The sequence below is a fragment of the Oncorhynchus kisutch genome, linkage group LG3 (genome assembly GCF_002021735.2).
Source record: "Oncorhynchus kisutch isolate 150728-3 linkage group LG3, Okis_V2, whole genome shotgun sequence".
Lineage (NCBI taxonomy): Eukaryota > Metazoa > Chordata > Actinopteri > Salmoniformes > Salmonidae > Oncorhynchus > Oncorhynchus kisutch.
This window is the reverse complement of record NC_034176.2, coordinates 17,786,418-17,802,045: the sequence shown is the minus strand read 5'-3', so window position 1 is coordinate 17,802,045 and position 15,628 is coordinate 17,786,418. Positions and strand designations below refer to the sequence as shown.

Sequence of the window (15,628 nt, the reverse complement as noted above, 5' to 3'; positions counted from 1 at the left end):
AATCAGAACTCTAAATGTTTTGTTACATTTACCACTGTGACACTACAGTACATTTTAGTACTTTTTCTCTCTCCATTTTCTCAAAATGATTTCTCTCAACATAATTTCTCTCCACATTTTTTCCTCTCTCTTAACGTAATAATATGCAGTTAACATAATAAGCCGTTAACCTTGTTCCAACAACAGGATGGTCAGACTTTTTCTTATACTAAATCTTTATGGCGCAGTGAAGGGAGTTGTGGTCCCTCGGCAAATTATCTAAGTAGAGCCATGTGAATAATACAGTGTAACACCACGGACTCTAGGACTTATATTTTCTGGATCTTTGGGGAAGGCCTTATTTTGTCAGTTACGTTCATGCATGTAATCATTGATTGTGTCCATTGCGGCAGCATGATTTACCATCTGTGGTGTCCCATGGGTTGACACTGCTTTCACTGGCTGTATCCCCACAGACATTTGTGTTAATTTCCGGTTGTGAATTTTTTGCAAGATGTTTCTCAAATTCTAGTTGTTTATGTAAACGTAGACAGATTTTAAAGTTGGTACACCCACAAAAATAACAGTGAAGTAGACAACTTTTCCACCTTTCCTAAGCAGTTGTCTTTAGCAGTTTAGCCCATAAGAGTCTATTACTTCCAATGTATATTGTCACCTAAAGTACGCTAAGATTGAAGTCGAAATACTGTGTCCAATAACACAGGTTGACATCACCAGCTCAAATCTCTTCTGACAAGTGACAACTTTGCAGCCCTGTTGTTTCCTTGGCTCATGTACCCTTTACCTCCCCTGCGCGCCTTCCAGCCTATTTTTCCCGCTGTTGTACGGAGAAAGACGCGGGTGCAGCGGCGGGGAAACAAATTGTCAACAAGCACTCGCCTTTTAATTCATATTCATTCCGTTTCAGACGCTAACAAGCAGCGATAGACACCATCAGAGTCGAATGTCTCTAATAATTACTATGTTGGAATACTTGAAAACTGGAACTTGGGAGGACTGGACATTATATCGAAGGGAAATTGTATAGGGTACAAATACGCTATAGGACTACATCTTTCTTAAAGCAGTTATTCCTCTTATTTTTTATTTGCATTAATTTGTTTTAATTTGTAGCGCTGATTTCAAATTAAGACTGGGCAAAGTGATGTGTTAATGTTGTGTATTGTAGGCTATAGCGACGCATCTAAGGCGCACCTGCGCCTCGATATTGACATAACAATTTATTTTAGCTGACTAACAAAAAGTATCACACAAGTATGCTACCATATGTCGCCGTACAATGACAATTGTCAACTATATTGGATAGAGACTGGGTGGCTACAGCTATAGAGTGGTTTATTGTTTTGAAACCATCCTTTCTCAAATTCGTCATTGTCCATGGATAGCCTACTGTTTATCCAGAAACTCCACAATCACAGTAATTAATGGAAATACTAGCCTAGGTGTAAATACAAAAAGTGAGATCAGGCTGCATATTTTTTTTGTCCATTCGGATGGTGTACTGTCTTCCACGGGAGTCTGTTACAAGTTGTTACATTGGCAGCAGCTGTCAAACCCGTAGGAACCTGCCCTTTGAGCAACAACAGGCTCCGTTAAGGTAGGTAGGCCTATTGCGCATGACAGTGTGCTGGACAGCTCCAGAGAGGGAAATTTAAAAACGGTTTTTCGGAAACAAGTGCAGCACAGTGAAAACACAGTAGACTACACGGACTCATCAACAACTAACATTTTCTGCAGATTATCCTGAACAGGTAAGATTGAACTTTTTCCGGTATGACATGGATGAATGTCAGCAAATAGTTATGATACTTTGAGTGAGAGGGGATTATTTCTATTAGAGGACTTGTCATTATTGTTATTTCAGAAAGGGTGGGAAACGCTGCTATATTTAGGGATTGCACAAAAAGGCGTTTTTTTTATCAGTAAAAAAATATGAATAAATAGCCTTATCAATTGCAATGCTTATTAAATAGCAATCCATTTGTTTTCTGTATTGTACAACGTCAATGTTATATTCATTTGAAGCATAGGCCTACATCTGTGAACTGATACCCCTGTAACTTGTGCATAAAAACATCTAAAGTATTGTTTGTTGTCTATTTTAATTTGCAATTGTTATGCTTTTTCCATGATAGCTGATATGATTGTCATTAGCTTATGTCATTATTGTTATTAACTGATCATAATCAGATTCAGATTTTAGAAAATGGTGCATTCATTGTAGCCTATATGATTAATGTAGTACATAATACTATATCATACATAATATAAATACTTATTTTCCTCCATAAGTAGTCTGTTTGATGTGCTAATATTTTGTTTATCTAAAGGTCATAATCATAGCCTATATAATGAGTAGACAAAACAAGGAAACAAAATTCAAATAGTTTGGTCAGTTTAAAAAAAGAAATAGGTCTAAACCTAAATGACATCAAGTATTGAAGCCTAGATGTCTTATGCAGAGGCACTTTTTCCTTGTTTCAGCATTATCAAATATCCCAGGAAATGATAGAAAGTGGAATTGCATCCAGGATGTCAGGAGTTCTAGAAAATGCAGGTCATCATCCCTCTCCACAAGATTACAGGTAAGACTGGATTTGTGAATTGCAATGATATGCTTTTTGATCAAAGTTGTATCTTTGTAAAGTTGGCTCCACTTTAAAAAAAAGGCAAATATGATTCAAAAGGTTTAGGTAGAAGGATAACTCCAATATATATTTTCCAAAAACTCCCTATACTGTAGTTTTAATCCAACGGTAGATGGACAGCTCTTTCAGTGAAGGGAGGTGGTGTATGAAAAAGGGGAGAAAAAAACCCACTACCTAAGAATAAATGATTTTGTCTGAATGGATCTGTCAGAAATAATCAGCTCTGTTTACACTCCCGCAGCCGGCACACAGTGAGACTCAGCCTCTTGGCCCGCCGGCTCCAAGGGGGAGATGGGGCTCTCCGGGTCACTAGCGAGGAGAAGTGGCTCTCAATTAGGAGGTGGGAGTGGGGTCTGTGTAGTATTGAACCTCTGGGAAAGCTTGTGCGACTTGTGCTAGACGGGGGACACTATAGACCAGCATGCCGTGCCTCGTCGAACATGCTCTTTATTGTGGGTTAAGTGGGGGTGTATAGGGAAGAGGCATCCTAATTGCTGTAAAAATATTTAGGGTAATTGGCTTAGGCCTAGAGATGCTTTTCAGATTTTCAGGAAAAAATTAAAAAGCATTAAGAATGTGTTTTACATATAAATTGTGTTATATAGGCTATGACTGTTTCCAATCAAGTTTAAATGTTTTGATCAAATCCCACTAATTGTTGAAGGGATATTCATGTTCACAAATACAACCTAATCTGATTTTTGTAACTTAGCTGTAGTAAATTCCTCATTCATTTAGAAAATTTGTCCAAAACACCATACAAATACCCAAATCCTATATTACAAATGTACCCTTTCTGAAGGTCGTGTTTACATGAGATTTTTGAAAAGTCACGTTATCATGTTATAGGCCTAATCCACTTCCAGATTTTGCTTTGATGGAACTCAATGACAATATTCAAAAGTGGATTGAACCCCAAAAAAGTTCAGACATGTCCTTCAGGAAAGGATACTGCTGTAATACGAGTTGGATTGGTCTGTTTGTAAGGTGATTTAGACATATTTCAGAATGAATGGGACCCTATGTTAATACTGACTAAATACAATGACTATCAAATACCTAAGTGAAAGAAACAAAATACATATCCAAAGAACTGTCTTGGGGATCCAACTACAGCAAAGGTAAATGGCAAATCACGTTAGGTTGTATTGAGTTGAACATCCCTTAAGGCCAAAATAGTAATCTTGTTGTTATATGCTTCCATTGGAACTAGTGCTCTCTAAAATGTGTTTTACCTATTTGGATTAAGCCTGAACTCAGGGTTACAGCTGGTGAGGCATATATTTGTCGTTTTTTGTGTGTGTGTGTTTTTTTAAAGAGAGAGAACACGCATGTGTGTGTGCATGTATGTAGGCATGTGTGCATGTGTCTTTTTTGTGGGTAGAGGGAGCTCATACTACAAATCTCAAGTAGAAATAGGTGCCTGTGGTGTACAGTTTCACAGGAGCGTCTGTCACTCTGCTTTGAAAGAGACGGTTATTCACAAGCCTTTACTAGCACATGCAGTCAAGGTGTCCAAAGCCTTGTGCCAAGGCAAAGCTCTGGATGAAATGTCATTTATTCAGGTGACAGGCTGAGTGAGCAGTGTGGGCTGACCTCCATCAACCCCACCCTCCTCCCTCAGTCCCCCAGGGCCCCGTCTACTGCCCTTCTGGGTGGAGGAGGGGGGACAGTGTGAGGGGAGAGGGACAGGGAAGCAGATGGCATCCTATTTGTCCCTCTTGTGTGAGGACTGTCATTCCAACAGATTAATGCAGGGGCTTGTAAAAAAAAAACGTTAAAAAAACGGCAGAGACAATCAAGGAAGGGTCTGGGTGGAAACAATAGGGCCACGTGCCACTGGACAGATTTGTCGTTTGGGACACAATAGGTGATAATTTTTCAATAGACAAGGCCAACTGTTGCAGAGCGACATGTGCCGCTCTCCCATATTTTCAAATGATCTCATGCGCTGTTTACTTATGATTCAGCCAATGGGTAGAGGGAGATTGTAGTCACCTGATGTAGGGGTGATTTTGTTTGCAGTTGGGGTGGGGTGGGGAGCGGGGGATCCTACAGTCTCCAGACCCACAAAGTAACTGAATAGTGAGTGTCGTCATAGCGACCCCAATTACTGAACTATTCTACAGTAAGTGTGTGGAGAGACGACTGGAGAGGATTCTTCTCTTTTCTCCTTGCAGAGCCCTCCTGTCTAAAAGAAATAATGAGCAAAAGCTGATTGGCACCCCATGCCCCGATTAAGCACAAATTAAGCAGTAAATCTTAACAAATATTCTACGCAGGTATGGGAATTCATTGTTGACACAAATTGATCATCATTGTTGGTGGTTATGTTGCAAATCTAGTGATCACTTATTTTTATTTCCCAAAACTCAGGAAGTAGATGAGAACATTAAAATTGTTGATGAGGAAGGTCATAAGCAAGTTACTGAAGAGGGATTAATAATAACGAGAATGTTGGCTTTTTATCCATAATGTTACTATTACAGTAATTAGCTAATCAAATAGCACTCTATAATATACTTGTGGTAAATCCCAGATAAGATTATACTCCTGGATTATGATTCATTTTCACTTCTCCCACACCAATGTTGGATGCATTACTTTAGGTTTAATGGAATACATGTCTGTTCAGTCAGTGTCCTGTATATTTGCCCTAGATATAACCAGACCTGAATAGTATGAATACTATTTATAAAGTGGCTACTTACACATTTGTTTTGGGGTTTGTACTTTTGGGATTATTATTTTTTTGCTTCCTTGGCAATAATGATTTCAACTAGTATTTGAATCCAGGTCTGGATATATCCTACAGTTGTATGCTAGGCTGTGTATCTGAGTGGTTGTGTTGCTTGTGTCCCGTCCCTGCAGACTTCTGACCACAGACCCCTCCCAGCTTCAAGAGGATCTCCCTGGGGAACTGCAGTCTCTGTCATGGCTCACATCTGTAGATGTTCCCCGGCTGCAGCAGATGGCCGATGGTCGCGGTGGTGGCGGAGGAGACTTCAATGGGCCTTCCCAGGGGCAGGGGGGCAGCCTGCTTGAGCAGCAGACAGGTGAGACACACAAAAACACACACACGCCAATTGGGGGAGCCTGCACCATTTCAAATCCACACACACGCTCTGATTGGATAGTTCAGGAGTGCTTCTGGGCTCTGATGCTGAAGAGGACAAATTGATCAAAATGATTACAGTTGGAAGCATAACTGCCAACCTGGCTAATGAGACTGGCAAGACCAATAGAATGATTAAAGTGCAGTATAAGGGGATATAGACTTGGGCCTACACTGATACTTGATAGGGCCATGGACCCTGTCTTAATGCTTAACAAATGCATCCTTCCTTCTTATCTTCCTTGAAGCTCAATCATGTATCAGATTACTTAAATTGGTAAAAGTAATAGGGTGGTAGCCTTGCTCAGCCCTATCCAATCACATTTGCTTACCTCGAGGAAGCGAGGAAGGATGCATTTCTAAAGTATTGGGACAGGGCCGATGTGTGGAGATTGAAGACAGACCTGGATTTTGTACTGCTTCCTTCCTCACAGCTCAGCTGAACAACATGACCATGGCAGGGGGACCGGGAGCCATGATCCACCTACAGAGCAACATGCAGCACAGCCCCCTGGGAATTAACGTCATCACCCCCCACAGCGGAAATGTAAGTTATGCATCCTGACATTAAAAAATACATATATGATTTATCCAAACTGTTTTATTAATCAGTGCTTATTCTCTAGCTAAATGAAATCATATAGTAAATATACTAAAGTTGCCCTGGGTCTATTCCACAGATGTCTCCATTCTCCATGAATGGGCAGCCCTCCCCAGGTTACCAATGCCCTGCCTCTGCCTACCAACCTACAGCCCAACAAGTTTTCACTCTGACCCAGGCTAGCCAGCAGGTAACTACGTCATCCCTACAACTGGGCTGTGGATACAGTTTGTGAATTAGAAATGAATTGTTACATATAAATTACATAGTATTGTAAAGAGTATTTAGTAAATGACAATGTAACAACCTATTAATACAGTAATGTTAGCGTAATTACAGTGTTACTACATGGGTATATGAGCAACTTAATTTAGTGTTAGAGATTATTCTATTCGTTTACGGCCTACTGCTGATTAAGGGTTTGATGTTTATATGGCATTAATTAAAACACTATTTTTATTTAAAATAAATAATATACATTACAAATATTCTAGATTGTTCTCTCATTTTCTCTCAGTGTTCTCCTGCTGGGTTCTATAGCAATGTCTCCTTCAACAACCAAAACCTGTTCACACAGCCGCGCCTGGCTCCACAAAACCAGGACCTACAGCCCAAGTCTCTCCCCAAGCCCATCTACTCCTACAGGTAAGCCTCCCCTGGGCCAAGGGGCATTACAGTAGTATTGTATTGCCCGGGTCATGTTTACTAGGGCACACAAAGGAAAATGACAAGTTCAGGTAGTTCCCCATTTAAGTCAATTTTCTTCCCTTTGGTGCCTAATGAACAAGACCCTGGTCTAATTATCAACCATATGAAATGTATTTACTTCCTAGATTTATAACTAAATGGTAATATTGTCTTTCTACTTTGATCCATCCTCAGCTGTTTGATTGCTATGGCTCTGAAGAACAGCAAGACGGGCAGTCTCCCTGTCAGCGAGATCTACAGCTTTATGAAGGAGCATTTCCCCTACTTTAAGGTAAGACTTGAGCAGATCCTCTAAGGGCTGGTTTCTCGGACCCAGTTTAAGCCTAACCCTGGAATAAAAAGCATGCTCAATGAAGAATCACCATTGAACATGCTTTTTAGTCTAGGACCGGGTCCAGAAAACTGGCCTAATATTCAATAGGGATTGGGGAAGCAGATATGTTGCATGGAAGTTAGCATTGTGTTTAGTAAGTCGTTTAAATGTCTCCTTCCTCTCCTTGGGGTTGTTTTCCCTGTAGACAGCACCAGACGGATGGAAGAACTCAGTCCGACACAACCTGTCTCTAAACAAGTGCTTTGAGAAGGTGGAGAACAAGATGAGTGGCTCCTCGCGTAAGGGCTGCCTCTGGGCCCTGAACCCGGCCAAGATCGACAAGATGGAAGAGGAGATGCAGAAGTGGAAGCGCAAGGACCTGCCAGCCATCCGTCGTAGCATGGCCAACCCAGGTGAGACCACAGGGCTGACTGAGTCTATTCACACACAACCTGGATCCTGTTCAATAGGCACAAAATAGAGGAAAAGGGACTGAAACCGGGAGGAACAACCTGAACTCATTTTTGTGTGTGCTCTATTGAACACGGCCCATCAATGAAGAACATGACCCTCCACCAATGAAGATGATTAATTCCTCCTCAGTTTTATATGTCTATGTGGCAACTGTCATGGCTACAGTACAGTTGGCTATGTTCCAATTGACACTAATATGCTTAGACTCTGCTAAGTTTTTTGTTTTAAATGGACAGTCATCAGTCTGTCATCAGCTGCTAAACTGCCCTGTTTTTCCCTCTGTCAGATGAGTTGGACAAGCTGATCACGGACCGGCCAGAGAGCTGCAGACGAAAGCCCATGGACCCCGGGATGACCCGTCTCCCCAGCTGTCCGTCCGGTCTAACCCTGCCTGTCCCAGGCCAGATGCAGCCCCAGCCCGTGGTCACCCTGTCCCTGCAGTGCCTGCCCATGCACCACCAGCTTCATGCCCAGCTCCAGGCCAATGCCCAGGCCAGGCTGGCCTCGGTATCCCCCGCCCAGACACCGCCCCTCCACACCGTTCCTGACCTCTCCCACAGCCCTCTTGCCACCGAGCATCCCAGCAAGCAGCCTCATGACTTCTACAGTCTCCACGGTGACGTCAATGCAGAGGTGGACGCACTGGACCCCAGCATCATGGACTTCGCTCTACAAGGTGGGTAGCTATAGCACCTAGTCACAACATGATATACTAATTGAACAATCCTCAAACCAATGTTACTTTGCACTTGAGTTGGCCATTTTCTTGTCTCTTAGAAGCAGTGATGACCATTGACGTGACAAAATTAGTTCCTTCTGTCCTCAGGTAACCTGTGGGAGGAGATGAAAGATGACAGCTTTAACCTGGAAGCGTTGGGCACCTTCAGTAACTCTCCCCTGCGTTTGTCTGACTGTGACCTGGGCGCCATGACCGGCAGCCTCCCTCCTGTCTCCAGTGGAGGCAGCATGCCCTTCTCAGACCTGCAGGCGACGGGCCTGTTCACCTCATACGCCACCCTGGACGCCCTCTCCTCCCAGTACATGGGCACGCCAGGCAACAGCAAGCCCATCACCGCCCTGCTTTAATGAAAACATCCCAACCACAGAGTGAAAGTCAAAGACAGAGCTGTAGTGATGCATCACCAACAGAATCAAAATACCTTCTTTTGTTTTGCACAGAGGCTCCACTTGTCATTCCCACTACTGGCACCAAAAAAAACCCCACATCTTCTTTGACTGAAAAGCGTGAACCCTCATTGGTTTTCTCTGTCCACAATGACAGTGCAACTTGTGTTGCCGTCCCCAAGCCACTACTTCAGATGGGAGAAAGAGGTCCGTTTGGAGACTGATTTGATCAAAATAATTTAAAAACCACACACATACAGGGTCTTCGGAAAGTATTCAGACCCCTTAAATTTTTCCACAATTTGTTACGTTACAGCCTTATTCTTAAATTGATTAAATCAGTCTACGCAAAATACCCCATAATGACAAAACAAAAACAATTAAAATAATAAATAAATGGAAATATGACATTTACATAAGTACTCAGACCCTTTACTCAGGACTTTGTTGAAGCACCTTTGGCAGCGATGACAGCCTCGATTCTTCTTGGGTATGACGCTACAAGCTTGGCACACCTGTATTTGGGGAGTTTCTCCCATTCTTCTCTGCAGATCCTCTCAAGCTCTGTCAGGTTGGATGGGGAGCGTCGTTGCAGAGCTCTTTTCAGGTCTCTCCAGAGAGGTTAGATCGGGTTCAAGTCCGGGCTCTGGCTGGGCCACTCAAGGACATTCAGAGACTTGCCCCGAAGCCACTCCTGCATTGTCTTGGCAGTGTGCTTAAGGTCATTGTCATGTTGGAAGGTGAACCTTCACCCCAGTCTGAGGTCCTGAGCGCTCTGGAGCAGGTTTTCACCATGGATTTCTCTGTACTTTGCTCCGTTCATCTTTCCCTAGATCCTGACAAGTCTCCCAGTCCCTGCCGCTGAAAAAAAGGGATGGTGCCAGGTTTCCTCCAGACGTGACGCTTGGCATTCAGGCCAATCTTGGTTTCATCAGACCAGACAATCTTGTTGAGAGTCTTTAGGTGCCTTTTGGTAAACTCCAAGCGGGCTGTCATGTGCCATTTCACTGAGAAGTGGCTTCCGTCTGGCCACTCTACCATAAAGGCTTGATTGGTAGAGTCCTGCAGAGATGGTTGTCCTTCTGGAAGGTTCTCCCCATCTCCACAGAAGAACTCTAGAGCTCTGTCAGAGTGACTATTGGGTTCTTGGTCACCTCCCTGACCAAGGCCCTTCTCCCCCGATTGCTCAGTTTAGGCGGGCGGCCAGCTCTAGGAATAATCTTGGTGGTTCCAAACTTCTTCCATTTAAGAATGATGGAGGACACTGTGTTCTTGGGGATCTTCAATGCTGCAGACATGTTCTGGTACCCTTCTCCAGTTCTGTACCTCGACACTATCCTGTCTCGGAGTTCTACGGACAATTCTTTCGACCTCATGGCTTGTTTTTGGCTCTGACATGCACTGTCAACTGTGGGACCTTATATAGACAGGTGTGTGCCTTTCCAAATCATGTCCAATCAATTGAATTTACCACAGGTGGAATCTCAAGGATGATTAATGGAAACAGGATGCACCTGAGCTCAATTTCAAGTTTCAGAGCAAAAGGTCTTAATACTTATGTAAATAAGGTATTTCTGTTTTTGTTTTTTTATACATAAAAATCTGTTTTCGCTTTGTCATTATGGGGTATTGAGTGTAGATTGCTGAAAAAATATATTTAATCCATTTTAGAATTAGGCTATAACGTAAAAAAATGTAGAAAAAGTCAAGGGGTTGGAATACTTTCCGAAGGTACTGTGTACTGTAAGCAAGAGGAGTAACCAATGGCGGCTAAGAGGTAAACTCAAATTAGAAGCAAATTGACAAAAATATACGGACATCTCTGGTGGAGCTTTGCCAAGCAAAGACTCAAGAAGCTGTGCTACCCTGTAGTACACCAACTACTAACTTACCATCTGCTAGTTATTGTACCATTGGCATTCCTGTGTTTGTAAGCCTTACCATGATACTGTTAAGTTCCCTGTTCTTTATCTGTTGTGTGTATCATCTTAGGAAGTATTACTGTGATGTTTTATTTATATTGGAGAAAGGGAGGAATTTATCAAACACGGTTTACTGTATATATTTGTATGTTTCAAATCCCTTCTATCTCCACAGAAAAGCTTTCGTTTCTTAAACAGCATTTACCCATACATTCCAAAACAGGTCAGCATTGGAAAATATGCTAAAATCAGTCAAATTCTGATTTCATCATTGAAGTGATTTTTTATGACTGTCAGGCTACATGTACTTTAAAATGACATAAAAACAATAAAATCACAATGGGTAAATCAGTTTCAGTTTTGTGCTGAAAATAGATTCATTACATTTATTTACTTTACCTCTTATTAGGGTTACGTACACAAAATAGCAGATATTTTATATATATTATTAACACCATTTCAAATGGATATCTGATATTTTGTTGAAGGCAACAGCAGGAGAATAGCTTGGGGTCTTTCGGTTACAATTTTGTCATTTATCCATTGCACCGTTGTCTGCCCCTGTTCACCTGAGTTTAAGCAACAATCAGGATTCTATTAAACACAATGAAAACATGTACACGTATTCATATCACATACAAAAAGATAGCATAAATCATGATCTTCTTTAGGTGTCCATTTGTTCTAAATGAGCACCATACAAGTACTATGGGTGTGAATTTATCTAGTGGCATTTAGATTGTTCAGCCAGACTACACACCATGTATACACCATCAATAACCAGGTTTCCATCCAACCTTTTTATGAGAGTAAAGTACATGTTGGATAAGAAAGGTGACAACAGGCCTGATGCAAATTTGTAGGTAAACTTCACAAATGTCGACAAAACAAAATACGGGGTTACTATCAGGTGGGTTATTATAAGGTGGGTTATTTTTGTGTCTGTAAAATGTATTATGTGAGAAATTGCGGTGAAAATGCCTTTATGCGAAAATATTGCTCTAATAACCATCTTATCAAAGTAAACTTGGAGTCATGCGATGACATGTTGTGTGGTCCTCCCACTAGACTCGTTGGGAAAGCATGTAGTTAATTAGGCTACAGATGAAATAAATGATGAACTTCACAGGGTGGTGAAAGTGCACGGTGATGAGCTTGATGCTCCTTTCCAATAAATATTGAGGGTCTTATTCTGGTGACATGATGATCAAAGCTTGGCTGCCGTTTGACAAATCAAAATGATCTCACTCTTTTGTCCATGATAATCTCATCATGTAGGCTATCCTACCTGCACTGTATATCTGCGAGTTGTTGGCTAGCATGCAAATGATTCGACCTGAATGAGCACATTCGCTATATATATAAAAAATATGTGTTAAAACCATCAGTAAAGTTGAAAATCCGACGGAAACCCATTTAACATGTTTTTTAAATTTCAATTTGGTAAATGGGAATTTAACAGCAAAAGTCATTTTTTGTGCATACCTCGTCACGCACAGCCTTTTATCCGCACCAAGTCAATTTGATGGAAAATGCACATTGTTTTTATGCTAATTTTAGAATATTAGCATGAAAATCTGTCACCAATTTGGATGAAAATACAAATGAAATGACTCAGGAAAAACACAGGTGTATTTCTAATTCAGTCAAACACCAATAATAAAAGAAAGAAATTCAAGGGTACAAGAATAAACACCGGGTGGTAACATTAAGTACAAATAAAGCTTTGACCGGACTTTCAAATTGCACACAGTTAGGCTTTTAAAGACGACACTGACCTAAAAACTAACCTTTGGTTTAATTAGGGAAAGAAAAAAGAACATTCCCCTTCGTACAGTATGCCATACATTCAAAGGATAGCAATGAGAATCTTTATTAGAATACTGACAAAAAGGCCCATGGTTCAATCCATTCAATGAATGTTACATTTTTTTAATATATGGGTTTTCCCATCCTATTGATAATGTGCATTTGAAATGCCAGTGAGTAGTGGCGGTTCCCTCTGATCACAGCAATGTCAACCGCTACATGGAACCAGACCATTTTTTTGCCTGCCTGTAATGTCAGGTGGGTGTGGTTTGTACCTTTGATCATTTTCTATTGGTTCCATTGGAACAGGCAAGCTCAAATACAGTATTTGAAATGATCTGAGATAGTATTTGAACCCAGGCCTGCTTGGAACATCCTAAACATGTCCAATCACAGCATGTAGTACATGTGCAGTGGCAGGGTGAATCTCTGCTGTGCCTGGTTACAGTGTGTGAGTAGCACTAACTAGCCCTAACCCTGAGAATAAGACAAGCTTTAGTCTTAGCTTTATTGGCTCACCTGATTACAACAGAAAGTAGGATGCACTGGAGAAGATGCTGGCCCTAGGGTCCACACGTCTACTTCTCTAGTCTCTCTCGTATGGGACAACTACATAGATGTCTTGTGTAAGGCGTCAGGCAGCTCAGCTCAGACCTGGAGTTTAACTGGGGGCCGTGCCGTCCATCGTGGCCAGCATGTGGGAAATCTTGGCCCTCTGGGACGGAGTGATGGTCTGGCTCATGTGGATGATGCAGTCCATGGTCAACTCAGGATTGGCCTGCACTAGGCTAGAATAACAAACACAGTATACACAATAGGATTACTGGTAGTTCCCAGCATATACACACAGTACATTCAAGTGCATGCACGCGCACGCGTGTGTGTGTGTGTACCTGCGGATGTGTTTTAAGGCGTGGTCCCTCTTCAGGTACTTGATGTTCTCTCTGATGGCTGATCGTGTGCCGTCCTCTTTGGTCAAATGTTTCTCCAGCCACTCCACCACCGCTTTGTTGTGGTCCCAAAGGTACGCCTGGAAATGAGGCACAGAATCTCACTCTAAAACACTTCTCCACACAATGGATTGTAGTGAAATAGATTGTGTTTCCCACGCAGTAACCCAACATCTTAAACATTGGACCAAAAATAACTCCTTATGGTCAGAGGGTGACAATTAGGACATGTTTCAGACAGGGCTACATGTTTCAGACAGGGCTACTACACTATAATAGCATAACACCACTTGTATGACATGAACGGAGACATTAAAGTGTGACGTCCATACCTGGACTGTTCCCTCAGTCTCCACAAACCAGCGGCGCAGCATGGACTGGATGTGTCCGTCACTCAGCTCTGGGTTGGCCTGCAGGACCTCACACTTCACCACGGCCTCCAGCAGGAGGCGCCGCAGACGCCAGTAGAAGAAGCTTCGCACGTTCTTCCAGTCCAGGATGTCCTGCATGTGACCCCCGGGTTACACAGACCACCCCCGGGTTACACAGACCACCCCCGGGTTACACAGACCACCCCCGGGTTACACAGACCACCCCCGGGTTACACAGACCACCCCCGGGTTACACAGACCACCCCCGGGTTACACAGACCACCCCTGGGTTATACAGACAATAGAGTGAGAGGGAGGGACACTAATGCCCCTGTCCCATTGCAGGTACAGAGAATAGGACTGGCCACGACACATGCATCTCCTGCCAGCCCATGTGCTCCACTTGTAATTTCCTTCAACTTTATTTTGCTTTGCAGTGTTGGCTCTGGGACCTTCTCTTGTTTGATTGACTATCAAAACACAGAAAGTGTTGTTGAAAATACAGAGAGGAAAGTTGATTCTTACCGTGATGGCGCCCTTCTCCTGCATCCTACCAGGAGTGTCGTGGAGGTCCACAAACTGCACTGCCACCTGGTGGTAAATGGGCAGTAGGAACTCCTCTCTGGCACTCAGCTTGGCCTCCAGGTCCCGCCGCTGTTTGTCCGTCAGCTCGGGTGTACCTGGTCAGTCAAGAGGATTTATCAGCCAGTGTCTCCAATGGAAAGCAGAAAATGTTTGTTTCTTATTGGACAAATCCAGGTAGTCTTATCCTGCTTCAGTCTGATTATTTTTGTTTGGTGCCTAATGACCCAGTTGTTTTTTTTAATAGTTGACATACTCCTTTTACTCTAAATATGCCAAAACTTCAACAATTGTTATAATGCTAATGGAAAAAAAACATAATCCCTATTGTAGATATGGGTGAAACAACAGGTACTGTTGTAAGAGTTTACCAAGCTTTTCAGCCAGAACGGCGTAGACTGAGTCGATTCGGAGCATGGTCTTCAACAGGTCTTTCCTGCGATACTTAATCTCAACAGTGCCCTCTGCCTCGAGCACACCACCCCTGGACAGGGAGAGTGAGAGACAGAGACAGACAGAGAGGGGAGAGGGAAGATAAGGGGAGGGTAAAGATGAAGAGAGAGAGAAAGAGAGAGAGTAAGAGAGGAACTCATTCACAATGAAGGGAAGCTTCTCTCCTGTGTAAATGTAAAAAGGCCCACCTGCTCTCCTTGTCTGCGTAGAGCTCCATGCACAGAGGGTTGATGGTGGGGTCGATCACTACCCAGGATCCCCCTCTCAGCTCGGCGTGCGGCGGGATGTAGATCAACACGGGCTGGCGAAACTCCCGCAGGCCATCCACGATGTAGGCACCGAACTTCAGCACCTGGTCGTACATGTCTAAGAGAGAGAGAAACGAACTTGCACTTGTGGTTTTATTTTATTCTATAAATGCTGAGAGAAACGGACGCGCAGTTATGGTTTTATTTTATTCTTTAAATGCTGGGGTGTTTTAGTGGCAGTTATTGTTCCAGTCAGTACCAGACCTGGGTTCAAATACTATTTGAAATGTTTTAAATATTTTGAGCTTT

At 42.6% G+C, this 15,628-nt stretch overlaps 2 protein-coding genes and 1 long non-coding RNA gene across 9 annotated transcripts in view; 1 reads left to right on the top strand and 2 right to left on the bottom strand.

Annotated features, from left to right (window-relative positions):
- Window positions 1–822: 822 nt before the first annotated feature.
- On the top strand, window positions 823–9,325 carry LOC109871486 (forkhead box protein N4). Its single transcript, XM_020462387.2, has 10 exons — window positions 823–1,751; window positions 2,485–2,585; window positions 5,520–5,704; window positions 6,198–6,310; window positions 6,444–6,554; window positions 6,882–7,009; window positions 7,247–7,343; window positions 7,591–7,798; window positions 8,146–8,535; window positions 8,686–9,325. The coding sequence occupies exons 2-10, from the start codon at window positions 2,506–2,508 to the stop codon at window positions 8,943–8,945; spliced, it is 1,572 nt and encodes a 523-aa protein (XP_020317976.1). The 5' UTR covers window positions 823–1,751; window positions 2,485–2,505; the 3' UTR covers window positions 8,946–9,325.
- LOC116365434 (uncharacterized) lies at window positions 5,240–6,277 on the bottom strand. The gene is made up of 2 exons (XR_004208097.1): window positions 6,168–6,277; window positions 5,240–5,685 (listed from the first exon to the last, which is right to left on the bottom strand). It is a non-coding gene; the product is annotated as an uncharacterized LOC116365434 (long non-coding RNA).
- Window positions 9,326–12,516: 3,191 nt separating the features above from the next.
- Window positions 12,517–15,628, bottom strand: part of LOC109876227 (acetyl-CoA carboxylase 2-like) — a 60,052-nt gene continuing 56,940 nt past the window's right edge. For 6 of the 7 annotated variants that reach the window (XM_020468689.2, XM_020468696.2, XM_031818029.1 and 3 more), the window contains 6 exons: window positions 15,260–15,437; window positions 14,990–15,102; window positions 14,562–14,716; window positions 13,998–14,168; window positions 13,609–13,745; window positions 12,517–13,503 (listed from right to left, as the gene is read on the bottom strand). In XM_020468689.2, the coding sequence (XP_020324278.1) occupies window positions 13,377–13,503; window positions 13,609–13,745; window positions 13,998–14,168; window positions 14,562–14,716; window positions 14,990–15,102; window positions 15,260–15,437 (881 nt within the window). In that variant the 3' untranslated portion in view covers window positions 12,517–13,376. Of the gene's footprint in view, window positions 13,504–13,608; window positions 13,746–13,997; window positions 14,169–14,561; window positions 14,717–14,989; window positions 15,103–15,259; window positions 15,438–15,628 lie in introns of those variants that run through there. The other variant, XM_031818032.1, reaches the window with a different exon arrangement.